This window comes from Rosa chinensis, chromosome 2 (genome assembly GCF_002994745.2).
Source record: "Rosa chinensis cultivar Old Blush chromosome 2, RchiOBHm-V2, whole genome shotgun sequence".
NCBI classification, from domain to species: domain Eukaryota; kingdom Viridiplantae; phylum Streptophyta; class Magnoliopsida; order Rosales; family Rosaceae; genus Rosa; species Rosa chinensis.
The window spans coordinates 176,967-204,586 of NC_037089.1; the positions used below are offsets into that span (position 1 = coordinate 176,967).

The 27,620-nt window shown below is 38.0% G+C and overlaps 5 protein-coding genes across 9 annotated transcripts; 1 reads left to right on the top strand and 4 right to left on the bottom strand.

Annotated features, from left to right (window-relative positions):
- Positions 1-6,951: 6,951 nt before the first annotated feature.
- Positions 6,952-9,462, bottom strand: LOC112188342. Of its 2 annotated transcripts, none has more exons than XM_024327437.2 (3): positions 9,343-9,462; positions 7,765-8,765; positions 6,952-7,211 (listed from the first exon to the last, which is right to left on the bottom strand). In XM_024327437.2, the coding sequence occupies exons 2-3, from the start codon at positions 8,725-8,727 to the stop codon at positions 7,206-7,208; spliced, it is 969 nt and encodes a 322-aa protein (XP_024183205.1). In that variant the 5' UTR covers positions 8,728-8,765; positions 9,343-9,462; the 3' UTR covers positions 6,952-7,205. The 2 variants fall into 2 exon arrangements, with proteins under 2 accessions (XP_024183205.1, XP_024183204.1); XM_024327436.2 differs by having other exon boundaries at positions 9,274-9,447.
- Positions 9,463-13,567: 4,105 nt separating this feature from the next.
- LOC112189698 (RAP domain-containing protein, chloroplastic) lies at positions 13,568-16,352 on the bottom strand. The gene is made up of 5 exons (XM_024329055.2): positions 16,250-16,352; positions 16,113-16,153; positions 14,244-16,008; positions 14,057-14,139; positions 13,568-13,806 (listed from the first exon to the last, which is right to left on the bottom strand). Exons 3-5 carry the CDS (start codon positions 16,000-16,002, stop codon positions 13,738-13,740), a joined length of 1,911 nt encoding a protein of 636 aa, XP_024184823.1. The 5' UTR covers positions 16,003-16,008; positions 16,113-16,153; positions 16,250-16,352; the 3' UTR covers positions 13,568-13,737.
- A 377-nt stretch (positions 16,353-16,729) lies between these two features.
- On the bottom strand, positions 16,730-20,924 carry LOC112187834 (inactive glucose-1-phosphate adenylyltransferase small subunit 2, chloroplastic). Its single transcript, XM_040514769.1, has 11 exons — positions 20,888-20,924; positions 20,464-20,535; positions 19,688-19,872; positions 19,195-19,485; positions 18,835-19,104; positions 18,582-18,749; positions 18,353-18,456; positions 18,133-18,244; positions 17,897-17,995; positions 17,515-17,649; positions 16,730-17,033 (listed from the first exon to the last, which is right to left on the bottom strand). Exons 1-11 carry the CDS (start codon positions 20,922-20,924, stop codon positions 16,917-16,919), a joined length of 1,590 nt encoding a protein of 529 aa, XP_040370703.1. The 3' UTR covers positions 16,730-16,916.
- A 172-nt stretch (positions 20,925-21,096) lies between these two features.
- LOC112190456 (6,7-dimethyl-8-ribityllumazine synthase, chloroplastic) lies at positions 21,097-24,030 on the bottom strand. Of its 3 annotated transcripts, none has more exons than XM_024329885.2 (9): positions 23,806-24,028; positions 23,584-23,717; positions 23,270-23,365; positions 22,628-22,723; positions 22,426-22,504; positions 22,167-22,213; positions 21,999-22,058; positions 21,517-21,571; positions 21,097-21,393 (listed from the first exon to the last, which is right to left on the bottom strand). In XM_024329885.2, exons 1-8 carry the CDS (start codon positions 23,960-23,962, stop codon positions 21,533-21,535), a joined length of 708 nt encoding a protein of 235 aa, XP_024185653.1. In that variant the 5' UTR covers positions 23,963-24,028; the 3' UTR covers positions 21,097-21,393; positions 21,517-21,532. The 3 variants fall into 3 exon arrangements, with proteins under 3 accessions (XP_024185653.1, XP_024185654.1, XP_024185655.1); XM_024329886.2 differs by having other exon boundaries at positions 21,513-21,571; XM_024329887.2 differs by lacking the exon at positions 21,517-21,571 and having other exon boundaries at positions 23,806-24,030.
- Positions 24,031-24,084: 54 nt separating this feature from the next.
- Positions 24,085-27,490, top strand: LOC112190453 (4-hydroxy-tetrahydrodipicolinate reductase 2, chloroplastic). 2 transcript variants are annotated; one of them, XM_024329881.2, is made up of 9 exons: positions 24,085-24,192; positions 24,308-24,552; positions 24,621-24,858; positions 25,016-25,149; positions 25,238-25,312; positions 25,860-25,961; positions 26,530-26,639; positions 26,729-26,816; positions 27,195-27,490. In XM_024329881.2, exons 2-9 carry the CDS (start codon positions 24,316-24,318, stop codon positions 27,261-27,263), a joined length of 1,053 nt encoding a protein of 350 aa, XP_024185649.1. In that variant the 5' UTR covers positions 24,085-24,192; positions 24,308-24,315; the 3' UTR covers positions 27,264-27,490. The 2 variants fall into 2 exon arrangements, with proteins under 2 accessions (XP_024185649.1, XP_040370182.1); XM_040514248.1 differs by having other exon boundaries at positions 24,104-24,192; positions 24,315-24,552.
- The last annotated feature ends 130 nt before the right edge of the window (positions 27,491-27,620 follow it).

Consider the following 27,620-nt stretch of genomic DNA (forward strand, 5'->3'; position numbering starts at 1 on the left):
ATTATTTATACTGATATCTAATTTCTTTTTTTCTCTTTGAATCGTTGAACACGTAACTCAAACAACTCATACTAAGAATTCAAATTTTAAGTCATAAACTCTTAAAGAGTTTTCTCATTTAATTACAACTTATTCAACAACGTCTTTTTCAAGACAACACTCAAATTCTTTGAACTAATTTTCTTACGCAGGTGCATAAGGGCGACCAGAAGAAGAATAACAATAATGATAGTGGAGCACGAAGGCTCATATTGCAATGGCCAGCCTCATCACAAGTAGGCAAGTACCCCCACCATATGGGGAGGTTTCTGACAACTTTCAGACTTGTGCCGAAAAGAACTACAAACACCACAAATTCAGTTTCTAAAACCTTAGTAATTGAGTTAGAGAAATGATATTTATCATGAAGAATAACTTAAACTGTATTCTAATTCAGACAAAGGCAGCAAAAGTAATTTATTTGACTTGCTTTGGGATTCAAGTGCTTTATTTGTTTGACCGGTGATATGTTGATTATTTATACTAATATCTAATTTCATTTTCCTCTGAGAATAGTTGAACACGTAACTCAAAGAACTCATACCTTAATGAGTTTTTTCATTCAATTATAGCTTATTCAACAATATCTTTTTCAAGATAACACTCAAATCCTTTAGACTAATTTTTTTAAGCAGGTGCATAAGAGCGACCAAAAGAAGAAAAACAACAATGATAGTGGAGCACGAAGGGTGAGATTGCAATGGCCAGCCTCGTCACAAGTAGGGAAGTAGTGAGGCCGCCCCCACCAGATAGGGAGGTTTTCGGCAACATTCAAGCTTGTGCCGAAAAGAACCACAAACACCAAAAATTCATAATCTAAAACCTTAATAATTGAATTAGAGAAATGATACTTACTTGAAGAAAGAACTCGAATTGTCTCATCTAGATGTATGTTAATATAAAAATTGTTCGAACATAAAATATTATTTATTATCTGAACAATTATATACAATTAAATTTTGTTTAAAAATTTAAAAAAGAAAAGAGGAAGAAGGATGCTTAATTTATAGGCAATTAATAATGAGAAAACAATGGAGTGGAGGTGAGGGCAAATGGTATAAAGTGGACCGGATTGTGTAGTGCATTTTATGTGACAACAGGCCCGCCAGGGAGATGGATGTCAGATGCATCATGATGCAGCGGCATACCGGCATGTGGCATGTGATGTGGACCTTCTCTAATCTGTAATCTTCTCTTCACTGGCTAATTCAATTCAATGCATCTTCATTCATCCCTCCACCAAAATGCCATTCTTGCATACAATGTATATGCTATTCGTTCTTTCTAATTCCATTATTTAGCTAAGCCTAGAGCTAGGCCTAAGCCAACTTGTGATTCCCTTCCGTTCTTCCCAATTCACATCCTTTATTTATTTCCTCGTAAAGCTAGGTTGGTACACCCCCTTTGCCACTCTCAATCTTTTATTTCTCAATTTGAACTTCAAGGATTGGATCCCTTGCAGCCACTTCCATGCTCCACCCACTTCCCTTCTCCACCTTAGCACAGCCTATTAGGCTTTTAGCAAACAAATCCACCACTACAAGCCACAACTTGCCCACATACCAATGATACGTAAATCGACTTGCGACATTAAATAATAGTATCAGCTGTTTTGTAAGGTGAAAATGTGAAATAAGTAGTATATGAAAGGATAATTTAGCTAACATTATTAAATTGATGTTAATCAGGGAGAGACATTTTAATGAGGATCACTAAAATGAAAATTAGTTGATGACTTTTGTTTTAGATTCACTTTTCAATCATATTTCTGTAAATCAATCGTTAGATATTTAGATATTTATGTGTAGATCATTTATGTAATTTTTCAACCAAATTGAAATTCGTTAAGATATTCATAATTGTGATTTATCAAGAGTAGTGCTAGAGATCCCAAAAAACTATACCAAATTACAATCCCAAATGATGTGGCATTTGCCACCTCACCCCTAATGATTTCTAACATTTTTTTATATCAATTAGTTTTGATTTACAGTTGCAACTAATTGCTATATTATTATTTTTAAGAAAAATTGACAAAAATAATATTGTGATTCTGCAATCCCAAAATTGATCTACAACATCATGGATCTTCATATACTGCCATCGCCCTCGTCGCATGCGGCATCAACATCTACTATTAATATATGGTTAAGGGCTTAATGCATATGTTGGCCACAGATGTATGCAAAAGTCTATTTGTAATCACTGAGGAAACTTGGTCTAGATGGTTGTTGGTGCATAAGCCCTTCAATAATCCCATGATCAAATTCTCCAAACATGCTTTTGTTCTTGAGATAGGTCCTGAATATCTGGGTTGTTAAAATCATCATCACTTGAGATTGGAATAAAAATAAATTGCAGTGTATCAAAATAAATCCAAAATAAAGAAGATGATTGTCAGATACAACAACTACAAGGTATACAATGGCTTTGCAAATCAGAATATCTAGGAATTATGATAAACAACTGTGAGTTGAGAGGAATTAAGATTTATCCTTTATTTCTACACTTTTATATCTAATCTTCGTCAATCATCATCTCCAAAGATCATAGCTTTGTTAGAGCAATTACAATCAATAGAAGAATCATATCTAACCAACATATTTACATCCTTTGGAATGATTCCAGAAATTAAAACATACGACAAAGAATTTAGTGGTGGTGGCATGGATATGGTGGCTGTTGGAGGATGAGTTTTAAAGATTTTAGGTTTTCTTCAAGACATGAGTTTGGGCAATTGTAGGATTGATTAACTAAACAAGTTTCTTTTTTTATTATTTGTTAGAAATGAGCAAATTAATATCGACATATGTTTAAACAAAAAAAAAAAACAGGTTGGATGTTTTAGTGCTGACGTGGTCAATGCCACATCATTTGGGATGGATATTTGGTCAAAATTTTTGGGACACCAAGCATTTTCCATTTATCAATTATGAACATGAACGGTTCATGTTTGACAGATTTGGTTCGTCCATTAATTTAATCTAGTACAGTGCCTTAATGATTAGTAATTTGGAAGAAAATTTTCAGAAGTGATCTACTTATGCATACATAAACATCTAACGATTGATTTGCCGTAATCTAATCGAAAAGTGGGTCTCCCAAACAGTTGATTAGAAAGTCCTTAGGCAACAAAACTGACAATAAATAGCAAATATTAAACATAAGATTTGAAATTTGAGAACTTTTAACGTCTTTCACCATTTTTTGACAATCATGCGATTTAATTCAATTATCAAGTAGCAAATCGTACAACTCGAAACCCCTAGCCGCAAGGGAGCCCCTCTCAAAGCTTTTCTCACTCGTCTGGCAACGCGTTCTACGGACGTTGTTGCCCGATGGGTAGCCTTGTCGCCGTTTATCGGCAAATAGTGGCATATGGTCCTTGGTCAACAGGTTTTGGGTTTCGAACAATGAGATGCAGGGCTTTTGGCCGGCAGAGATTTGGTAGGAGGATCGGAAGGTGCGCACCTGGACGGAGGAGCCGTATGGGGACGTCGTGGGGGGGGGAGGCTGGACTGATCTGGCTTGGAGGGTCAGCTGGTGGTTGGCGGAACGGGGTTGCCTTGATCTTTGGAGGCTTCGCTGGGCGGAATCCTATCAAATGGGATCTGACCTCCGATCTAGTCTGGTCTGGGACCGGAAACCCCAGATCGGGGGTGATGGCTGGTTCATTCCCGATCTGGCTTTGGGGGAGTGGTGGTGCTGAGGTGGTGGTGAAGTGTGCGGAGAGCGGTGGTGTGTTTATTCGTGGCCTCGATCGTGGTGGCGGTGGTTCAGTGGGAGAGGTGGTGCGACGGCGATGGTTTCCTGCTCGCTTGGATGGACCTCAGGCCTGTGTGATTTTGGGCCCAGACTTTGCTGTAGTGGGCCTGCTATGGGCTGAAGATGGGGTTGGGTCTCAAGTGTTGGCCCTGGCCTTAGGTTTTAATTTCTTTTATGTTTTTACTTATTTATGTTGTTTAACTTTATTGCGCATTATGCGAGCTTTTAGTCCCTCCCAATTTGGGTTAGGAATTATGGTTTAGGGTTTTGGTTTGTGGTATTAGCAGGTGTTCTAGTTGTGTTAGGTTTTATTTGTTGGGTCGGGCGTACTGTAAGTTGTGGTAGAGACAATCTTCTCTTTGGCCCTCTAAAGGGTCGTTTTTGTTCTGGAGTTGGGTCAGCAGCGATGGCGAAAAGTCTAGCCGTGGCATAGACAATCATCCTTGGCCTTCTAGTGGGTCGTTCCTTACTGGTTTCGGGTCGGAGACGATGGCGATTTGGAGCATCAGTGGATTGATGGTGTTGACATTAGGGTGGTGACGGTGTTGGGTTTACTTTAGTCCCATGTCCGACGATCCAGCAATTCACTTTAGTCAGGTTCGAAGTCACAACGAGTGTTGGCTTGGTCGATCAAAGGCAGGTCATGTGGACTTTGGGTGGCGAGTTAGTGTTGACAAAGTTGAGTATTAAGGATCCACTGCTCCTGCACATGTTGTCTTTGCCATATAGTTATTGTGCAAGTTTTATTTTTTTTTAAATTTTAAATTTTATTTTTTAGTCAGAGCCCTTCTTGCTCCTTCAGTCAGTCATTATAGAGTTCCAGTTTGAAATCTAGTGGCCATTTCTGTGTAAGAGATGTTGCCCAAACTCATTGTAACCAGTTCATTATTAATGAAGTTTCTTATTGATAAAAAAAAAAAAAAAAGTAGCAAATCGTGCTCCACAGGTTAACAATTTTGCAATTAGACAACTATCATAAATGAATGGATGTCCATAATTCGCTCATCTCTTTCTAATTCATTCATCTTGTTTGGCTCCAAAACCAGTTGGCGTGCAAACTGTCTCTTTTGAGCGTGTGTGCAAGCGTGCCAGCACCGTGGGGTGCAATCGTCGGGAGAGTCCCTTGACCTGACTTCTTCTTCAAGCGCTGTGGACGAGGAGAGCACTAACCTCGTCACAGGATTCTTCTCTAGCCTTCCGAGAAAGGAATTCTTGCCTTACGGATAAGGACTTTGGATGTGATCTCTTCGCGTCACCGAATCAATACTCAATGTTGTAGGCTGAGCAGAGTAATCACTGGGAAGTTTGGAGAAAGCACGAGTTTTGCTAAAGCGTGACTTTAGCTTCGCTGGGTTGCGAGGGCGTTACCCTTGCTTCGCTGGTTGTATCAGTGGCAGTGGTACTGGCAGTAGGCTCGCGGAGAGACTAGGACTGGAAGTACGATCGCCGGGTTGATCTGGTGATGCTAACAGTAGGCTCTTGGAGAGACTAGGACTGGCTCGCGGTCACCGGGTTTCAACGAGGTTGAAGGTTTGCTCCGGGGAGGCTTTGTAATCGCTGGGATTGATTGATTTGAGAGAGGTTTCTTTGTCGTCTTTAACCTCTATATATAGGCTGCTCGCAGATTCACTTTCCAAATATGAATGAAATACTATATTTGAGGCCACAGTTATTGGCCTTGAATCAAATCAAAACTCTTAATAGTTTTGATAACTATCATAAGTAATAAAAGATTAACTCTGTCTCTATCGCCGCTAGAATGTAGGCAAAAGTTACTTGCCTCTGAGAACAACTTCTGGGCATGCACATCTCCTTGTGAAATACAATTAAAGACAATTACCATCTGCTCACGTCCCACATGCCTTGCCTGTGCAATCATTGATTACTTGCATGTATATATATATGAGTAGCCCACATAATGCAGTATATATACACATATTTTCTGTTGATTGCCATCAAGAATAATTATGCTTCTCCTGAATTGTTCCACCACAAGACATTGCATGGGCAATTATATTATATATATTTCCCTTGATATTCAAGGTGGTTGATTCCTTCCCAAACTTGTTCGCGTCCTCGCAGAATCTTGACAATCAAGCAAACAAATTACCATTAATCAATGAATATCCAGATTTGCCTCATGATTGCTTGACCTCCAAATAAGCCTTATTTAGCCTCTAAACAATATATTTTGAACATGTCGAAAATCAATAGCTTGGGCCACAGATATTGGCCCGGATTTCTTTGAGTCCCTCTTATCGGGAAAAAATGTTATTTTGGGTTCAAACACATCTCATTCTAATTCATCCGTCTCATTTTCTTGATGTTTTCTCTGTTCTCACAATTTTATTTCTCGCGAATAATTGCTTCTCTATATCAAGTTGGTAAAAAATAAGCTGTTTGAATTGAGCTAATTTCAAGTTTGTAAGAAATACACCTCTTGAATTAAGTTCCAATTTTTTAAATTTTTTTTTTATCATTTCCAGATTCTCAGTTCTCACAATTTTATTTCTCGCGAATAATTGCTTCTCCATATCAAGTTGGTAAAAAATAAGCTGTTTGAATTGAGCTCATTTCAAGTTTTTAAGAAATACACCTCTTGAATTAAGTTCCAATTTTTTTTATTTTTTTATCATTTCCAGATAATCAACTCTCTTTACTCTTTTGATTCTTGAATTTCTGCATTCTCCTCTGTGTACAGAGAGAAAGTAGGGAGAAAGCCATAAAGATCTGCAGAACATTGACGACAATCGTTGCCTCGATGATATAAAGCTTCGAAAATTCTGTCTTCAGTTAGGATTCATAATAAGCATCACTCCCTTGAGCTACTCCAACAACTTTTTTCATATTTGATTTTTCTCTATTTTAGGGAAAAATAAGTCTCTTTTGCTCAAACAAATTTCCTATAACTACCCTATTTTAGAAATAATGAGGAAAAAGAACAAAATTCTCTAAATTTATAGCAATCTCTAATGGAGATTTCTCCATTAGAGATTGTTGTAAGATAGAGAATCTGTTGGAGTTGGAGAAGAAAAATTGCTTAAAACTTTGACTTTTGCTTCTCTATAGTACAAAAATTATAGGAAAGCTGTCGAAGTATGATGCCGAAACTTTGAGAACTAGAGAATAAAATGAGCAAAGCCTCGACCATGGATAATCTATTACTACAACACAACATATAACTTTCTTAATTATATAATAAATTTAATCCAACTTTTCTCGCAAACGGTTGAATACACTTCCACCAGAAGTTCAAACGTCAGTTCAAGCGCCTATATAAGTATTATTTTCTAAAATACTCGTACAGATAACAGATAACAGATAACAGATAACAGATAACAGACAACAGCCACTGGTTTGATTGCTCAAGAAAAAGCCAAGGCCAAAGCCAAGGCCCCTCTCTAGTCCTGCAAATAGAAGTTGATGAAATTCATTACAGGAACAAGACAATGTTTGAAAGACAAATCAAGCAAATAATTAGGATACTAGAGTATATAATTTCGAATGCATGTGAAGATGCAACGTGACACAGTTTTGTTTGAAATGGATGACATCTTCGGCAGGTATTTGCCAGATTCAATATTAATAATCTGTAAGCAGGGTTATGATGCTGCTAGAAGTTGCGGAAGGGATAGCAAATGTACGTTGGAGGGGTACATTGTCATAAACAATGATACAAAACCATAATACATATAGGTACCATTGTCTAGTCCTTGAGAGATACCAGTCTTATGTATCCAAGGCAAGTGCATTGCACAACCCACATTGGTGTGCCCAAAATCATGGCCCCTTTATCAGTGGTTCTATGATCTTACATGTTTGTAGATACTTGTTTCATGGTTTGGTTCAAGTAACAGATCTAGAAGAGCTATTATTTGTCTTCATAACTCTGTAGAGAGAATGTAATATACGTACTACTACGCAGCAGGAGAATCAAAATCCAGTGTAAAGATTACATACCTCATCATCGTCATCATCGTCGCCACCATCTTCCTTGCTCTTCTTGAGGCGTGTAGTACCACCCTCCTTGACAATGGGTAACTTCATGGCCCCAAAGGGAGTATCAACATCGATATGGCCTTTGAAGGTATAACCAGTACCCCTACCCCGGATCATATCCCAGAGCGCAGAGCCAAAATCCTTTGGCCTGAAGGTAATAGGAACGTCAACAAAAGTGATACCTTTCTTTTCAAGGTTGGCAGATTTGGAGAGCTCAGCGCCTCCAATGCTGACCTCACAGAGCCAAATCTCGTAGTCTAAAGCATTGAGGCCCAAGTCAAAGTCATTCATGTTCTCGAGCTTCAAATGGAGTACTGCAACAGTTTCTTCAAAGGAGAATTTCTGAAACTTGATTTTGTCAACATCAACATCAGGTTTGTAGGGGATGGGGATCTCTCCAGTTTTCTCAAGTGGGAGAGTGAGCCTGCCAAGAACAGGGACATCCACAATGAGATCAACCTTGATCCTGTAGGGAATGATGCTTCCAGGCTCGATATCATTGTAGGTGCTCTTGATGTCATCGTAAATCAAGTGAAGTGGAACTTTGACAGTCTCTTCTCCATGGGCCTGGATTGTTCCAGCGTCCGGGATCAATCCGGACACCAGTTTCCTACCATCACTTTCAATCAAGTAGTTTATGTCAATGAGCGGGATGGGCACCGGATTTGGGTTCTTAATAAGCACATCAACCACAATCTCTGCCTTCTCCAGATTTATGCAAGGGATGTGAATTGCAGCCACATCTGCAGTCGGCTTACCAAATCCGATAGCTCCCTCGATCTTCTCGCCAATGTCATGAATGAAATCCTTCACCTTATCTATGAAGCTGTCACCCTCCTCCTCCTCCCCATTGTGTTTCCGCTCTTTTTTCTCCTCCTCCTTAATGCCGCGATCTGATCTTTCTGAGTCATCATAGGATGCCATGGAACTAGTTTATGGGTCCTTGCTTGCTCGATCAACACCTTTAAAAGAGTTGATACGTACAGATTAGCAACTAAGCTCAGCAAATGATTATCAATCAATGAGTGAATACAGATCAGAAAATCAATCATCGAAACGATCATCTACAAATGCAGATCTAGTACAAGTACAAGGGAAGAATAAAGAGATTTGAGGAAATTTTGTTACGATCTAGCTGTACGTGTACACACACACACACATATATATATATATATAGAGGTGAGACTTGAGAGAAGATGAAAGCTACATATTTCCAGTTCCAGAGCGTTCCAACAAACTCTGATATCATAATTTTAGCGGCAGAACCAGAAGAGTTAGAACTAGTTTTGGAGACTTTGGGTAATTGAAGGATGTATGTATTCGATCTAGAACTAGTTATCACAATCCATCTTGATCAATCAGTAACAGTAAACAAGCAAGCTATCGATAGAACGAACGAACATGCCGGAGATCAAAACAAAACAAATCAAATGTTGACTTTTGGAATGATGGATGGAGATCAATTCTTACCGGGGATCGATAAGCAGCAGGCGCACAGGATCAAACAAAATTATATATGAAATTTGAGTATTTTCCTACCTAGCACCTTAGCAGTAGCAGCTAGCTTAGATCTCAACTATGGACTACTTTATATTCAGGGTTCTCGTCTTCTCTCATGAATGAATTTCACCAATAATAATTGTTGATTAATCTTCCAAATGGAGCCTAATAATAATAAGTATTGCGATTACATCCGCGCATGCTATCTACAGAAACAGGTGAACTGGCCCCACGTACACGTATCACGATTTATTTTCTCCTTTTCCTTTCCTTTTTCAAAAAAGAATGTGGCTTGGATATACTTTTTTTTTTTTTTTGGGTAAGTAAGGGGTCAAAAAGACCCAGAAACAAAGAAACAGACTAAAAAAGAACTAGCCAGCTTGACCTATCATTAGACCTAACAGAGATTCTTCTTTGCCGAGATACTCCATCAAGATCATCAAGATAAGCAGAAGAGGCATGAATGGGAGGACCATCACAGTGGCGGAACAAGGATCCGAGACTTGTCTAGGCTAATTAGAAGTACACTAATTTTTTTCTTCAGGTGGAAGCATGTTTGACTGTTGGGTCCAAATTGAGAATCTTTCAATAGGTTTTTACCCCCGATTGTTCTATTCTTGCTTCACTTGCAGACAATTAGTAATTAATTGTATTGGCCTTCAAAATCTGGGAAAATTTATGTTTCCCCTCCTAATTCATCTTGATTATGGTTCCTACTTACCAATTCCAAAGATTGTACATATATACTCCTTTCAAGAAAAATCACTAACCTTGCTATGAGCTTTAAACCAGGAATCTCGGTCGAATTGAGGATTGTCAAGATATAGTGCATTACTGAACTCAAAGTTGTATGGTAAACTTGGAATAAGACCCCAACTGACCGTCTTGATACCAAATTTCTCAAAACGAACATGCTTGCATCATTCAAACATTTACCTTATTCTCAGATTTCCAGAGAGATTGACCATTTTATTGATTATTAGAGTAGAGAAAAGAACGCATGCCTTTGAATAAGAACAAGGACGGAGAATCACAATGTAGAATTGAAGAAAAGATAACCGTGCCTTAAACCAAAGAAAAGAATTGATCAGCAAAGAAAAGAAATCAACAACAAACCCATTTAACCCATTAAACCAATCAAGAGAGAATTGATCAGAAACACTATTTCATCAACAAACCCATTAAACCAATCAAGAGACTTAGCTAAAAAGAAGAGAAAGACCTTCCGTTTTGGAGCAACTCAGAAAACAAAGCAAGCTTGGATGGGGAAAGCCGGAGAAGATGACTGCAAGTCTGCATTGAAAAAAGAAGAACTCAACTCAATATCTCGAAGAGAAGAACTGGCTGCATCTCATCGACCTGCTGGCTGCTCCGCCGCTGTGCATCTAAGAGGTGACTAGGCGAGGCTGAGAGTTCGAGGAGGTGACGGAGGTTGCAGATAAGTTGTTTTTTTTATTTGGGCTGGTATGGGCTAAAGGTAGATACACACACACACACTTAGGGGTTTTTGGCCCAAAATATTGTCTAGGCTTGAGCCCATATAGCCTCCTACTTGGTTCCGCCGCTGCCATCAAACTTAATTATCTCATAAGCATGATTGATGCTCTCCGTAGCAAGGTAATCTGCTACCATATTACTTTCTCTGTAAATGTGCCTTAGGGAGAAGCAATGGAAGCTTCTGATCAAATTTTTGCAGCAACAAATAAGTGAGCCCATGGGATGAAGAGCAACATCAGTATGAGAGATCAACTTCGCTAGAATTGCAGAATCCATTTCTACTTCAATATGAGTAATGTGACATTTAAGAGCTTGTTGAAGACCATAATATAGGCCCCAAGATTCAGCATCTAAAACTTCACCTATGCCCAAGTTTATCTGGAAACCCTTGATCCATAATCCATTAGAACATCTGATAACCCTTCTAGCACCAATCATTCCAGAATGTCCATTTCTACTACCATCAATGTTTAGTTTATAGGTTCCAGGAGGAGGTTTCATCCAATTTAGAAGGTTAAGACAATAAGTTTTGTTCAAGTCAGATTTCAACCGAGCATTATTCCATTCAGAGATAGCAGCACTAATGACCATACCTGGATAGTTTGGTTTTTGAAAGTGAGCTTCAAAAATATGTTTGTTTCTCCATTTCCAGATGAACCAGCGTGTGAAAGCAAAGGTAGAGCACCATAGATTTCCAGAGAAGGTTAGCCTGTAACCAACCTTCCCAACTCATGGAAAAAGTAAATTTAATAGGTTGAGGCAAGGTGAAAGAATTCCACACATTAAGAGCAGCAGGACAATCTTTGAAAAGATGAGAAAGGGACTCACTATTGCAGCGGCATATAGGGCAAGTATCATCATCGGTGAGATTCCTTTTAACTCTGTGAGCATTGGTGAGAAGTTTACCATGACAGAGAACCCATAGGAAGGTCTTGAGCTTTGGGGGAACTTGCATTTTCCAAATAAATTTCCAAGGAGAGTTCGTTTGATCATAGTCCTCAAAAAAGATGTTGTAAGTTGACTTGACAGAAAAAGAACCATTGGAAGTGCATCCCCAGATTTGAATATCATCTCCACAACCATCAAAACCAGGAGGAATGAGCAAAAGTTGATCAGTAATATCAGTAGGGAGACAAGTAGAAAGTAAATTCAAGTCCCAACCATTATCATTCCAAAAACTACAGACAGTAACCTTAATATTAATAATAGAATCAGGTAGGACATAATTGATAAGTGGAAAAGGAGGGAACCATACATCAGTCGAAAACTTAATCTTCCTACCATCACCAACCCTCCATATTAGACCTTTTTTCAGAAGATTGACACTATGAAGAACACTTCTCCAAGTACTAGAGCAGTCTTTATATTGTTGATAGTTTTGGTCGAACAAATAGCCACGTTTCAAATATTTCTCTATAAATTGAAGCCCACAAACCAGTATCATTTTGAAATAACCTCCAACCAGCCTTAGCAAGCATAAATTGATTCATATAAGAAGATTTCTTGATTCCTAAACCACCAAGGTTCTTAGGCAAACAAACTGTATCCCAGTTCACCAAATGAATTTTTTTTTTCAGTATCTCCCCACAAGAAATTCCTATTCATTTTGTCCAAGTCCTCACAAATATACATGGGCAATCTAGTAGTCTGCATAGCATAATTAGGAATAGCAGCAGTAACTGAATGAATTAAAGTTAATCTACCAGCTAGACTTAAAACTTTGCATTTCCAACCAGCCAATCGATTTTGAACTTTATCTAAGATGCTAGCATAAGTGAACTTAGTAACACGAGAATGAATGAGAGGCATACCCAAGTATTTACCCAGATCGGTGGTAAGAGGAGAGCCACAAGTGGAACTGATATCAGAAGCAATCTCATTGCTAGTGTTAGCAGAGCAGAATATGAGAGACTTCTCATAACTGACAGCTTGGCTAGAGAGAGAGCAAAAATATCAAGACATTGCTTAATAATACAGGCTTGATCAAGGGTTGCTTGAGAGAATAACATAAGGTCATCAGCAAAGAAAAGATGAGAGACCTTAGGACCTGATTGAGAAGCTCTTACAGCTTTCCAAGCTCCAATATCAACAGTAGATTGAATTAAATGGGATAATTTCTCCATGCAAAGAACAAAGATATAGGGCGACAGGGGATCACCTTGTCTTATTCTGCATTGAGCTTTAAAAGATTGAGTAAGTTCACCATTAAGACAAATCAGAAAACTTATGGAGGTAATACAACTCATAATAAGTTTCACGAGAGATTGAGGAAGAAGGGATTCATATAAAACAAACTCAATGAATTGCCAGCTAAGACGGTCATATGCTTTAGATAAATCCACTTTCCAAGCAAAAAAGCCTTTCTTACCAGCAGATTTTTTGAATTTAAAGAGAACTTCTTGAGCAATCATTATATTGTCTGAAATCTGTCTACCAGGGACATAACTGACCTCATTAGGGCATATTAGCTTTTGCATAAAGGGTCGAATTCTTCCCACAATGATTTTCGAGATTACCTTGTAAACAGTATTGCACAAGTTGATAGGTTTGAATTGCACCATACTCAAATATCGATAATACTCAGGTCACAATTGCCATTATATCTATATCTATATATCGAAGGTGAAGCACATTGTGATGGTTTAGAGGACAGGTGACCCAAGTCCGAGTCAAGTTTCTCGACCACCAGAACCGATTCATCACCACGACGAACGTCAAGGGACCAGTCAGGGAGGCAATATCCTTAATTTCACTAAGCTATATCTCATTTTCCAAAATTTAAAGGTCATAACATTACAATAGTTGGACTTACAAGTTACAACGATATTTGCCATCACCATAACAAAGGGCGCCTAATAAAATGTACTTATCTGCCTTTGTTTCGTCACAATATCACATTGCCCCCCCTCTCTCTGACCTTCGTATTGCATACTACGTCTAAAGGTGCTCCTTCAAAATTTCTCTTAGGTAGTCTAGCTGCTCAAACCCACCTTCAAGTTCTTCCCACTTCAAAAAACAGACAAGCCATTATGTTAAAAAACCATACCTAGAAATTTGCTAATGATGAATCAGGAACTTCAAAATTTAGTGGTTTTAATTTCTAAAACTTAAACAATTGATGCAATGATCGAGTCAATCTGAAATAAAAGTCAAGCTATGTGGTTTTAACATGTACCTGTGCACTGTGCACCTATGCTCAGCACAAAGAAACTCAACAAGATAAATTTCTAAATAGTCCATGGATGTGAGAACTCACCTCTTGATGAGACAAAGACACAACTTTCCAACCAGCTACAGTTATGTAGCGGCGTTTGAGTATAGTGTGTCCCAAGGGAACCCCTGCACAAAACAGAAGGTGATCAATTTGGTTAGAAGAGCAATTATTTGACTCAAATGAACCCAAGCAAACAGACATGCCGTACTATTACGTTCATGATACTCACCAGTATTTCTTGAGAAATGAGTTGGGCCATCAATCTCCATAGCAATCTTCTTATCAATTACAACAGCATCCACAGTGTACCCGTCCACATCATACTCTTTGATCCAATCAAGGCCAGTGCTAACAAGAAGATGAGCGACCTCCTTTTGAAAAGATGAAGTCATTTTCTGGTTAAATCTCTTAGTTTTACCGGCACGTGCTATTTTCTCCTCAAGATCTCTCTTTAAAGATAAATGAAGATGTGGGTACTCAAGCTTCAAGCACTGGTTCACTAGATGAACTTGAGAAGCAAACATGACATCCTCCCTATACTGTTCTGAAATTTTTTGCTCTTCAAATTGGCAAAGAGTCCTCCACACATGGGAAAAAAAACTGCGGTCCATTTGTCCTAGAACAGCATAAGACCACGCTATGTTCCCAAGCTGATCCCTTCTGAAACTGAGCACAGGAGTGCGTGCAATGCCATTGATGTCAAGATCTCCTATGTTGTCCACACCATTTTCTCGGTTGAGATTCGATTGTTCTTTGTTTGGGCAGCATATAAATTGGTTTGCATCTTTGAAAACATTATCTAAAGATTCCAGCAAAGGTTCAGCAGACTCATGTAAAGAAGCAAAAGCCCACAAAACCTGAGCAAGCTCTTGCTCTTGGAAAGTGTGAATTATAACTGATGCCCTCTTTGATAACTCAGGAAAAAGATCAGAAGCAGAGTGCTTCATGGAAGCAAAAGCCCCCGCGATATTAGCCACATTCTGTGAATTAAACTCCCCAACCTTGGTTAAGGCTACCTCTGCAACTCTATCCATTTCTGACAAGTAAAGCAGCTCACCTCCTATCTTAGACAATGCCCACGAGATATTAGAAATACCTTGAGCTGAACACTCTGGTAAGGCTGTCATTGCTATTCCTACAAGCATAGACATCTCTCTTTGACGAGCAAAAGCCAACCTACGTGTCTCTAGCATCGAAACTTTCTCCATGTTCTTAGCAATTCGATGAAGAGCAGTGGCAATGTTCAAAGGAGAGAGGGGAGAGGGACTCAAGCCTTTCCCCACAGCCATTATTGTCTCAGCAGTAACCTCCAATACTTCTTCTGCAGTTTGTGCTTCAACAATTGCTTTGTTCAAGTTGATTTCTTTCTTACGATCAGATGGCCCTGAGAATTGGGAAAGCCTCTGAACAAAATCTTGCATGGTCTTCTCCCTTTTCTCTTCAAACATCCCACCTCCCAGCATACTCACAGTTGTTCTTAAATCGGTAGAACCACCTAATGCATCTATATCTTGCATATCAAAGTCTTCCTCTGAATCAAGGTCTTGTTCGACTTGCTTGCTTTTCTTATTCATTTTGTTTTTCGTCACCAGTTTCTTCTTGTTCTTTTTCTTTTTCTTCTTTTTGGTAATCATATCTTCCATTCTATGAGACCAGCCCTTGGCTTCAATCGACTTTAGAGCAGTCTTTCTTGCCCTCACACACCAATCCATGCCCTCAGTTTCTTGAAGCAGCCTAGATGTAGGTTGGTTTTTCGTCTTCTTGTCAAGCTCTCCAAGAAACTCCAATTCCCAATCCAAATTACATCTTTCTTCTTCGTCTCCATCAGCGTCAACACTTGTTGAGCTAATGGCATTGAAGCAATTTCTTCTTGGAAAAACCAGGTCGAGTTTTTGGGAGAGGAGCCCAGTTTTTGTCACGGTAAGCTTGTGAGCAATTTCGGGTTTCAAACGAATTTGATAAGAGAAGGCATTAAGTAATCCTTGCATGTTTACCTAACAACATTGAGATTTGAGAACTGAGAAAGTATTCTACATGTAAATTCTAGGCAACACTTGATTTAGTGAATTAAAGGCAAGAGAAAATCAAATCAAATCACCAATTTTATAGCAGCAAACAGAAGATACCCAAGGGCAACACCTACGGATAACCGGAGAAACTGACTCAGCAGCATGTACCATTTCAAATGACTCTTAGCATTTCCATAAAAGCACATGAGACAAGTAGGAAACTCACCACTGTAATGTTTCGAGTTGATTTGCTGGGAACTTTCAACTTTGGGATGAGCTGCTTCTGCTACTTCATCTTCATCTCTTTCGGTTTTCGTTAGGATAACAGCTTTGCACCCACGCAGCTTCTCTCTTTAAACATTCCGGACTATCCGGCCCACAATAGCTAGCCCACTTTTGAAGTTGTCTTTGTTTGACTAGTCAAGTGATTTTCAGTCACTACTTGAACTCCATATTTCTCTTCTTTATGAAACCCATATTATTATTCGAAAACGAACATACACCGGGCCCGGGGAGCATAGAGCTAGAACACCGTGTATATGAACTTACAGAAAAATCAATTGTCCATTACACGTACTTATATTATATGGAAAGATTTAGAAGCTAAAAGTTGAAGGGGTTGGAAATAGAAATTGCAAGTAATAAAATATTGTGGAATGCATGCAGTAAAATGGAGAAGAGGAATGCAAGCAACGAAAAGAAAGAAAAGAGTGTGAAAATTACACTCCAATTATCATTTATAAATTAAAATGGACAAAAATATAAAACAACGTTTGAATAATGTCAATGTACATATGAAATAATGAATGAAGCAAAGACAAAGTTTTATTTCATCTCACTAAGTCACTACTCACGTACTATTGGTAAAACAATGGGAAGCTGTTTTATAATTCTCAGAGAATGGTGCCATCTGGGATTACAGCACTTCGAAGAACAACTACTATTCCCTGACGAATGACATAGCCATCGGTTTCTCTGTCCCCTTCATGGGCATTGTCTTTGTTAATGATCTGCACAAAAGACAAATCCATAGTCATCAAAAGCCTCAAGCTAGCCTGCTAAGTTATGAAGAGGTGATATGCAAATTAATATTTGCTATATTGGCTGCCTTCTGGAATCACATATATAGGTGTATGGATGAAGGAGAGGTTGTAACATATAATTAACAGAATGATATAGAGTCTGTAGTTTGTTCTATACATATATATATATATATATATGTATATATATAAAACATAAAATGAACATTTTCAATTTCTAATTCTTTGGTAAATGGTTGTTTAATATATATATATATATATATATATATTTTTTTTTTTTTTCAGTTTGCAAATAACTTATCTGACCAATGAAGGTACTGTGAGAACACCTTATACTTTTTCTATTACTTGCATTTCTTAGTAAAAAAAAAAAAAAAAAAAAAAGAGAGAGAGAACACCTATACTTGGTACTCAAAGGATGCAAAGTGTTATTAGCTTATAAGATTCATACCACTACATTCTTGCCAATCCTTGCATTCTTGTCTACAATAGCCTTCCTTATTTGAGTATCTTCCCCAATTCCGATGGGAATGTCTGTGCCTTTCCTGTTTTCACTATCTTCTGCGTTTGGCTGTGAATAGATGTCCTTTGTAGATATAACAGAAGCAACAACATGACTGGAGGAATTTGATCTTAAAGTATGCATGTATTAATGGGACTGCCACAGAAATGAACTCCAAAAAAAAAGTTGGTAATGATTTTGATTTCAATCGTAAAAAAGAAAAATGGGATTACTGCAGAACATTAATTAAGAAAAATCAGTGATTTTTCCAGACACCCCCTAACTTGTCACAGAAGAAAAACAATATGTGCAGAGATGAGAAGCCTCTTACTTGATATAAAGTTGAACCCATGATCACTGAATCCTCGATTATTGACCCATTTCCGATTCTTGTCCTCATACCAATTACTGTACCTTTGATCCTGCAACCCTACACTTGTGCAAGTCCAAAAGTATGTTCCGGAAACATGCAAGACCCAGTCAGTCTAATCGCGGACTATATTGATCATAGTTAAGAAGAAAATCCATCATACTTTATGTATTAGTTATATCAATGCTTGTGCTTACATTAAGAATGCAACCATCTCCAACTACACTATTTGTTATTACAGAATCAGTTATAAGAGTTGGAGGCAGACAACGACGCGAAGTGTGGACTGGACTTTCATTATCACAAAAGCTGCTATGAAATTAAAAAGTAAAGTTTATGTTAGTCGAAAAAGGGTCCAAATCTAACATGAACAAAACACTAGGACATTCAGCCTTTTCCCCTATAAAAGTTACCGACTTATATCCCATGTCTGTACTCTTCGTACTTTGCATATTTGCTTGGTAGAATGCTTCAATATTCCTCATGTCCTCCCAGTATCCATGAAATGCATAATCTTGAATCTGAGAAAGAAAGAAAGAATCTTTAGTACAAGTAACTGTACACTGAAGCAGCAAAGGCTACAGAGAATTATTTTACTTGCATATATCACAGGAGATACACTATATATGTTTATAAAAGGCAAGACCTTCATTCCAATGGATATGGCACCGGGAATCACTTCAGTTCTAAAGTCATTTGCCTCGGGAAAATGTTCTTCTAGGAGCCTTTTCAATGCATCTCTGTTGATGAGATAGATTCCCATACTTGTGATGCTACTTAGAGCAGTATCATTGGATTTCCTTGAGCCTTTGGCCTGAAATTTCCGATTATAAGGGTTCCTCTTGCAGAATACAATAAAAGAACTATTTCTGGAAAGAAGTGTGCTGAATACTACTCACTGAGTGATTATCAATTGGCCCTCCCTCCAACTTCAATCTGAACTCTAGAACTTGATTTTCAGAATTCACATCTAAAAAGCCAAAACCCGGATCATGAATTCTCCTAGCAACTGATGCTGCAACTGTGATGTCTGCCTTATTGTTTCGATGGGCCTTGATGAGTTCCTGGTAGTCCATTTTGTAGAGATGGTAACCAGGAAGGACCAAAAACTCAGACATTGGATACTCTTCCAGCACCCATAGGCATCTTCTAACAGCATCAGCAGTTCCCTAAGACCAAGGTCTCAGTAGTTTTAGGACAAAAGAGGTAAAACTTAAAAGTATCTAATATAGGTAATAAATAAAACTCAACTTTCAGACCTGAAACCATCCATTATTATCAGAGCTTTGATATGCTGCAATTACTTCAACAAACCCCTCATTTCCAAAACCTAGTCCAGAATAAGCCCTGGAAATGTGGGAATTAAGAGAAGTCGAGTTAAATTGTGTCAGAGCATATATCCTGTGTATATTGCTGCTAATGCAGTTGCTCAAAACTGCATCAATCAGTCTATAACTTGCTGCGATAGGTATGGCTCCTTCTGATCTTCTCTTTGTCAATGGATAGAGTTGTGTTTCTGGCCCATCCCCAAACACAATAGCTGCCACACTCTGGTATGAATAAATTGAAATTGTACAAATGTAATGTTATTTGGAGATGCCTTATCAAAAACCATGTTAAAAATGAAATGATTGCATTCTAGATATGAAGTATTATGACAATTGACCAGGATTAGTGAAAGGAGGCGTGAAAGTGTGAAAACTAAACCTCAGTTTGTTGTAGTATTTGCAGGATATAAGTAGGAAGTTAAACCTGATTAGCCGGGGGAAACAAGACAGCGGGATTTTGAGTTTGCTGTGAATTGGATACCAACAAGCTTGGAGGAACAGTAGAATGAAGCTTCAGTGAACGTTTTTCATGATTACAATAGTCTGATCGAATGATAATGGGACGCTTTGTTTGAGTACTACTACTAACAAGGGGGGGGGAAGACAAACCTGCAAGATCACCATGACAATGTAGAAGAGCAGCTTGCAAATTAATGCATATTTTGATCTTTCAAGGCATATATTGCTTCCCTTCCTCCCAACTGAGTTAAGATTAAATAGAGAGAACAAGAAGGGAATATTTTGTTTTCTTCAGCCTCATGACTAGTGAGGAAATCTTCCTTCATGGCCAGATGTTAGAGTCTAGACACAATAAAGAGGCAAGCATTTAGTTTTTGAGAATATCATTTTTCTAATGAAGATGTCACTCAACACATGAAGGATGCCTGATATCAATGTTTTCTGCTAAGTATGTATAACTTTGATTCTAAGCTTCTTATGCCTTTTGTTGTTTCTTTATTCTTTTCAATTGTGCTCTTTGTTTCATAAGACTTGAAAGTCATTCATAGTTATACAAAAGAGACTACTGCAGCGACAGCTTGTTCAACATCAAAATGCCGACTGCAAATGACCTTTTGTACCCTAACACCTTTGTGCATTATATATGGTATTGGGAGAAAGATTGCTTGAAACGATAACCTAGTGAAGTCTGCTTTCCTTTTATTCTCGCGATGGGGGAGGGAGTAAAAATAGAGGGCATACTTGGAAATGCAGCTTGAAGCGTTGTGGCGACTGTTGGGATTTTGGGCCTTCGCCGAGCTTTTATGCATCTTCCTGAGGCAGAACAAATTATACTATTAAAATCCTGTTAAATCTGTAGCAATTAAGCGTATCGATCAGGACTTCACACATGCATAGACAGATTGATACAAATCCAAGTAAAGCGAGACCTTAAACATATTGGAGGAACACTAATTTTGATTTTCTTCTTCATATCTTATGTGTTGAGGGAATGTAAAAGCGACAGAATGTAGTTGAGCTTATCAGTCCGCTTTTCTCATCCCTCTCTAAGCAACTGAGCTCGGTGTCCAAAACTACTCTCAAATTATTGCCCAGCAGTGCCGATAGACAAACTGTAAATCTGCAAGACTTCTTGGTTTGATACTGTCAGTTAGTCGCTCCTTACCAAGAAGCAACTTCTCTAAGATTGATATTGTCCGCATTTAGGTTAACTTTGGTAAAGAAATCGCTTTTTCGTTAAACATCTTATCATCTTATGTAACAGCCACTTCCCAAATGTGAAAGTTCGGGTGCAAATGTACACAAAAATAACTAAGCTAGTCTGCCATCAATACAGTCAAGTGGAGATAACACATCCCACGGGTGAAATAGAAACACACGAAGCAAGAGAGAAACACTTTTATTCAAAACTCTTTATACTCGCTTTTTGTTTCTTTCCAGGTTCAGCATTAAGATTCATTTGGCAGGGCTTTAGTAATCAACAGATAGCCAAGGTAAGTTTCGGACAATATGGCTACCATGTCTGATCATCCCCCACACAATTTCTAGCAGTTCAAAAACGGAACAACAAGACCACGCACATCGATCAGGAAATAAAAAATTATCTGCCTCTCTCCTCAGAGTAACAGTACTTTACTTCAATTGGTGCACAAACAAAGATGCCATCACAATCTGCAGTACAAGTCAAAGGGATGTACCAAATATCAAATACAAATAAAAAGAAATTACACTTGGAATGAATCTAAGTAATAATATACTGTGTATAAAAGAAACTTTTCTCAGCATGGTACCTACTCAGAGTAACAGTACTTTACTTCAATTGGTGCACAAACAAAGATGCCATCTCAATCTGCAGTACAAGTCAAAGGGATGTACCAAATATCAAATACAAATAAAAAGATATTACACTTGGAATGAATCCAAGTAATAATACACCGTGTATAAAAGAAACTTTTCTCAGCATGGTACCTACTCAATACCCTTTTGTTTCATGTAAATTTTCATAAAGCCAGAAATATCAATGTCATATGACTCATATCAAAGGATTTTAAGTTCAAACTACAAGAATTGTTCTTTTACAGGAAAAACATATTAATCTTAATGAACTCTAAATGTATTACTATTAATTTTTTATTTCACATCACTTATATATATAAATAGATACTACCTTAGACTACATGTACCCTCTATGGTAAAAATTCAGGAAGAATAAAAGGATAATGCTTCCTTCCAAACTAGTCAGAACAAAGCATAGAAACTAGTTGGTCCAAACTTACAGCTGTCAAGGCAGTCTCTGCACCCTTATTTCCAGATTTACCACCAGCTCGATTTAAAGCCTGCAATGGTAATGAATGGCACAGTAAGATCATTCTTCCTCTGGTAATAAGAAGATAACTCTGAAGAGTAAAATGTGCTACATTTGAATACTTCAATGAAAAGTTTACCTGCTCCATATTATCACAAGTTAAGACACCGAATATGCATGGAACACCTAGAAAGACATATGAGAAGTCATATATTAGGAAACAATTATTCATGGAATTACAGAGAAAAAAGAAACACCACTACAACATTGACAATATGACCAGTTAAATAAGAAGTTCAGGATTTGAAAAGATTTCCTAGACCCTCTTTAACGCTTAAGTTACTGAATACGAACTCCAAGATATAACAAATTCAGGACGAAGAAAACCAGACACCAACCTGATTTTAAACCAGCTGAAAGCACTCCAGATGCAGCTGAATTAGCAACAGCATCATAGTGGGTTGTATCACCTCTTATCTACTGACAAGAAGCGGTATATAAATTAGGACACTAGATGCAAATACAGTATAGTAAAGGGTGAACCTCTCATGGAGAGACATTATATTTAATAAAGATGCAAAAAATTGCATGGTACCGTACCACAGCTCCAATGCATAAAACTGCATGATATCTCCCCGAACTTCCAAGCCTCTGTGCAACTACACCAATTTCAAAGCTACCAGGAACCCATACCACCTGAGGGGGAAGCAAAAGAATAATTAGGTCATGTCCAATGTACACAAGCATGAAGTTGGTAAATAATTATTCTTTGGAGCCTCCAAATGACACGTCTCTGAATTGCAAAATGCTAAGAGTTAGTAGTGCTGCACAGTTTCACTCCTCTTTATTTTATTATTATTTTTTTTTAAAGAATTTTCTAAGTTCATTAAGAAGAAAAAACAGAGATAGGAATCCTAGACTTTCATCTGATGAGAGCCTGAGAGGATTTTTTCTTTTCTTTTCTGAGCAATAGCATGAGGAACAGACAGTTCAGACTGCAGTCAAAGTATGGACAGCCAAACTCTGAGTATATCTAACATGCCCAGAAAATAGTGTGAGTTGGGAATCAGATTTTAGTAAATTATGTGCAAGTTAAAAAGTTTGGTAAATGGATCAGGATTGTTAAAAAGGATAAACAGCAGAATAAAATTAGTTGGGAGGCAATGGGCAAAACAAGAATGATTGAGAATAGTAAGAGGTATGAAGCAAAGGCAAGAGCAAAGAGAAAAGAAAGCTACATACATCAATGTCCTCTTCTTGAACAGAATAATTGTTGAAAGTAGTTAAGGCTCCCTCTAGCAGTGGCTTTGTGACAATCTCATTAAACCGTGCTACAACCTTGAAGACAGAAGAAAACAAAATCATTGAATGATCTGAAGCAGAGACAAAGTGATGATAATGAAATGAAGTAGAAAATCTAAATAAGTGCAACAATACATAGCCCCTGCAGCTAATAATAATAGTAGTGTGGTGAGGAATATTGAAAGCAGTGATTAGCAACCTAGCTTGTCTAGCAAAAAAAGGTAGATAGTGTTGGAGAATGGAGACTGACTGACCACTGCGAAACGAAGGCCGTGAGCTGTGGTAACGGAACCCACGAGATGCCGAACAGCCGCAGTTCGAGCAAAAGAGGAACGCTCCTTCCTCTCACTTGCAGTTGCAGTTGGAATTGCAATTGCAATTGCAGCAGCTAGTTAATTAATCAATTAATTAGCGCTAGATCAAAATTATACAGAAAGATGAAAACTTAGATTAGAACTATAGAGAAAAGATGGAACCTTTGGAAGAAGAAGAAGAAGAAGAAAGAGAGATGAGGGGTTTGGGTAACTGGGGAAGCAGTGCAATCCCGTTATTACGATGATGCTGACATTCGCCGAGTGGGAAGCGTGAACGAACTAAGCACCCAGTGCTTGAAGCCGAAGCAGCAGAAGCCATTTCAACTTCAACTTCAATTTCAGAGCAGCAGCAGCTGGTTCCGGCTCTAATTAGTTAGTTAGACTTAGGTCACCACATGTCTGAGGTCAGACTCACTACTCTCTAGTCTCTTTTAGGCCGTTGGATGACTCTTGCGGCTCAGATTGGACATATGTCTTGACTCGCTTAAACACCCCAGAGGGTTTGGTAATAGTAGGCTCCAAGTCGAAACAGAGCGAGAGCCTTCCAAGGTAACAACATGCCTCTTTATTTCTTCAAGATTCAAAATTTTCTCTCAATATTTTGCTGACTCTGACTCACCGATTCAATACATGCATTATACCTACTAACCCCAAACAACGCAAGGTTGTAGAATGGCGTCCATGCTGAATGCCCCACCCAATTGTATCTCTGTTCAGCCACAAAAGCCGACACTGCTGGCTGGAACTGCGACCAGTAGAGGATTGGGTGCTACTCGGAGTATCAATCTGAAGCAAAGACTTCCATCACCAGCTGTGAACAAGATGATGATGATCCCAAAGATGTCAATTTCAGCCCTACCCCTTGACAACCCTACTAAGTCCAACAACAAGTTTGACATTCCTATCATGGTATCATTTAATATTTTCTACAGCTTATACCCTAACCTCTGCAATTACTAATGCTATGCTATCATCAGGTAAACGGTTGTAATGGTAAAATGGGGAAGGCCATTATCAGTGCAGGGGAGTCTGCTGGACTCGATGTGGTTCCCGTCTCCTTTGGATCTGCTCAAGAGTCTGGCCAAACCGTCCAAGTCGGCACAAAGGAGATTCTAGTGCATGGTCCTTCTGAAAGAGAAAGCATACTTGAATCTCTTCTTGTCAAATATCCCAATTTGATTGTGGTCGACTTCACTGTCCCTTCTGCAGTAAACGGTAGTGATCACAGTCTTCATTATATCAAAAGCTTGAACTCTAATTCAAATTTTTTTTCTTTCTTTTGCTTATTTCTGTTGTTGCTGTGGCAAATGCTAAATATTGTAGGTTACTTTATGTCTTGATTCTTCTGCATCTTTCTCTTTGTCACATACAGATAATGCAGAGCTATATTGCAGAGTCGGAGTGCCCTTTGTGATGGGAACAACCGGCGGAGATAGGGATCAGTTGTATAAGACTGTAGAAGACTCAAAAGTCTATGCAGTAATTTCCCCTCAAATGGGGAAACAGGTGATCCTAAATACCTTCATAGGCTGTAATATTGTTTATGACTCTGAGACCTTTCCTTCTATACCTAATAGTCTTTTCATATGAATAGGTCGTTGCATTTCTTGCAACCATGGAAATTATGGCTGAGCAATTTCCTGGAGCTTTCTCTGGGTATTCCTTGCAGGTACCTCAATGTTTCCTGTAATTTGTTACTGGTACGATATATGGAGTAAGAGATATTCTAATCATTTTGACAAAGTTTACATTTCATTCTGATTTGATTTTTATTTATCCAGTGGGCTATATTGATCCCATGTCTTTCACATCTGAGAAAGAAAGTAGTTTCTTCTTCCAAGTTAAGTCTTAACAAAAAAATACTAATATTTCATATTGCAATCAAACCTTTTTGCTTTTTTATTTTGCTTTCTTTTGGTATTGGTTTACCTCGGAGAAATATTTGTTCACTAGAACTCCAGTAATTAGTGTTCGTGTTCAGATTTTTGGTTTCTGCAGTACCTCCCCTCCCAAAATTGCACAAAATAATCTTGCCACTCTTTACTTACTCTGTTCTTTTTTTTTTTTTTGGACACGACTCTTAATTCTTTGTTCATTGTTATTGTATCTTTCACCTTGCAAAATAGTGGAATGTTATAAACTTCAAGTTTCTTGTTTTGTACTTGGTCAATGTATTGTCTTAATCCATGTAACTGATTCATTTTTCTGAATTTTAGGTTATGGAATCTCATCAAGCAAGTAAACTTGACACATCTGGAACTGCTAAGGCTGTTATTTCTTGCTTCCAGAAGTTGGGAGTGTCTTTTGATATGGATCAGGTATGCTAAACAATACCCAGCTAATTTTAGCTTAATTTAATTGGGAAATGGTTAATTGTATCATCTCTTTTCCTCATCCTTTTCCATGCTTCGCTCTTTTATCTGTTGGGGTGTCTGTTAAAAAGTATTCAACTGAATGTCATTATGAGTGGTAAGGACATAGCAAATGGAAAGGTATTTGGCTGCTTTCACTATTATTGTTTGGGATTCGTGCAATTTAATATGTGACTGCATGTCAGAAAACAATGGCTTTGTTTTATTTTTTTATATAAAACTGCCTAGGTAGTCATATTTTTGGCGTTAATATAGAACCTTAAAACAAAATTGTCTGCTAGGATCTGGTCACTATGTGGATCTGGTATGTACCTTTTTGCTTTTAAGTCATCTTGTGATTATATATTGGATAGTTAGTGGCCTTACAGATTGAAGCTTAAATTTTTCTGAATGGAAAAATTGACCTTCCCCTTTCTTGTCCTACATCGCCTTGCTTTGTGGTGAAGTACCAAGCAATTTATCTTTTCTTAATCATTTTGTTTATCTTTTTTAATCTTTTGAAAATTTGTTTCAGATCCAATTGATAAGGGATCCCCAGCAACAGCTAGAGATGGTGGGAGTTCCAGAGGAGCATTTGTCTGGTCATGCATTTCATATGTATCATCTGACTTCACCCGATCAAACGTAAGAAGAAAGATCCTCACTCCTCTTTCTCCAGAACTTTTTGTGTAATGTTTTAACCTTGTTCCTTTGAATTACTTTCTCCTTTGCAGAGTTTCTTTTGAGTTTCAGCATAATGTTTGTGGTAGATCAATATATGCAGAGGGTACAGTTGATGCTGTAATTTTCCTTGCTAAGAAGGTAAGCTTTTCATCATTGTTCTGCTTTACTAGTTATCACAGTGCTCCAAGTTATGCTACGAAAGTTTATCATTCAATCTATATCCTTCAACTGTAATCACATATGTTTAGTGTTCATTTTCTCTTCAATGTCTAACTCAATGAAAAATATAATTTTAGAATGAGCTGTTATAACATTTTAAGAATTGCTTAATTACTGAAAAGAACCAATAATACCGGATAAGGTTTACATCTTGTTAGTTGTGACTGCATGAGTATATTGGAAGAGTCCTCGGTTATTTAGCTAGAATATTGTTGACATGCATTTGGTGGTTTAGTGAAATACTGGTAGGACTATCCACTCCTTCACTTTTTGACATGAAATCTTGCATCAATGCAGGTTCATTCAAAGGCAGACAAGCGGATATATGATATGAGGGATGTCCTGCGAGAGGGTAACATGCGATGAAAGTTGTCTGTACACAAAAGGTTGCATGTGGATTAGCTTAAGAAATTAGGATTTTGGTTGAGGAGGATCTTGGTAGAGGAAGATATGGAATGAAGTTGGGATGAGCAGTTTTGACCTTGTCTCTTTTCTCTTATTATTTCCTTCCTGCTTGTCTTTTGAAAAACAGTGAGAATATGCTTTGTATAACATGTTTTTGTTATGTACTATATAGAAGACCAATATGTTAAGTTGGTGTGGAGTTTTTTTTTTGGTGTGGAGTTTGGGTAGGACATTTCTTTTTGGTAAATAGCCCCAGCATATGCCTAAATTTTCCCATAAACCCAAGGTTTGTGGGGTTAAGATCTCCCAGCTGATCAA

Excerpts from the sequence above, each read along its gene's own strand:
- LOC112188342 (XM_024327437.2), bottom strand. The coding sequence starts at position 8,727 with ATGGCATCCTATGATGACTCAGAAAGATCAGATCGCGGCATTAAGGAG.
- LOC112190453 (XM_024329881.2), top strand. The coding sequence starts at position 24,316 with ATGGCGTCCATGCTGAATGCCCCACCCAATTGTATCTCTGTTCAGCCA. Across the intron at positions 25,313-25,859 it reads TCTCTGGGTATTCCTTGCAG|GTTATGGAATCTCATCAAGC; the intron begins GTACCTCAATGT and ends TCTGAATTTTAG. Across the intron at positions 26,817-27,194 it reads TAATTTTCCTTGCTAAGAAG|GTTCATTCAAAGGCAGACAA; the intron begins GTAAGCTTTTCA and ends GCATCAATGCAG.
- LOC112189698 (XM_024329055.2), bottom strand. The coding sequence starts at position 16,002 with ATGCAAGGATTACTTAATGCCTTCTCTTATCAAATTCGTTTGAAACCC. Across the intron at positions 14,140-14,243 it reads TCATTTCTCAAGAAATACTG|GGGTTCCCTTGGGACACACT; the intron begins GTGAGTATCATG and ends TGTTTTGTGCAG. Across the intron at positions 13,807-14,056 it reads TGTCTTTGTCTCATCAAGAG|TGGGAAGAACTTGAAGGTGG; the intron begins GTGAGTTCTCAC and ends TGTTTTTTGAAG.
- LOC112187834 (XM_040514769.1), bottom strand. The coding sequence starts at position 20,924 with ATGCGGACAATATCAATCTTAGAGAAGTTGCTTCTTG. Across the intron at positions 18,457-18,581 it reads CCATATCCATTGGAATGAAG|ATTCAAGATTATGCATTTCA; the intron begins GTCTTGCCTTTT and ends TTTCTTTCTCAG. Across the intron at positions 17,034-17,514 it reads GGATTGGCAAGAATGTAGTG|ATCATTAACAAAGACAATGC; the intron begins GTATGAATCTTA and ends TCTTTTGTGCAG.
- LOC112190456 (XM_024329887.2), bottom strand. The coding sequence starts at position 23,962 with ATGGCTTCTGCTGCTTCGGCTTCAAGCACTGGGTGCTTAGTTCGTTCA. Across the intron at positions 23,366-23,583 it reads ACGGCCTTCGTTTCGCAGTG|GTTGTAGCACGGTTTAATGA; the intron begins GTCAGTCAGTCT and ends TCTGTCTTCAAG. Across the intron at positions 22,724-23,269 it reads TTCAAGAAGAGGACATTGAT|GTGGTATGGGTTCCTGGTAG; the intron begins GTATGTAGCTTT and ends CTTCCCCCTCAG.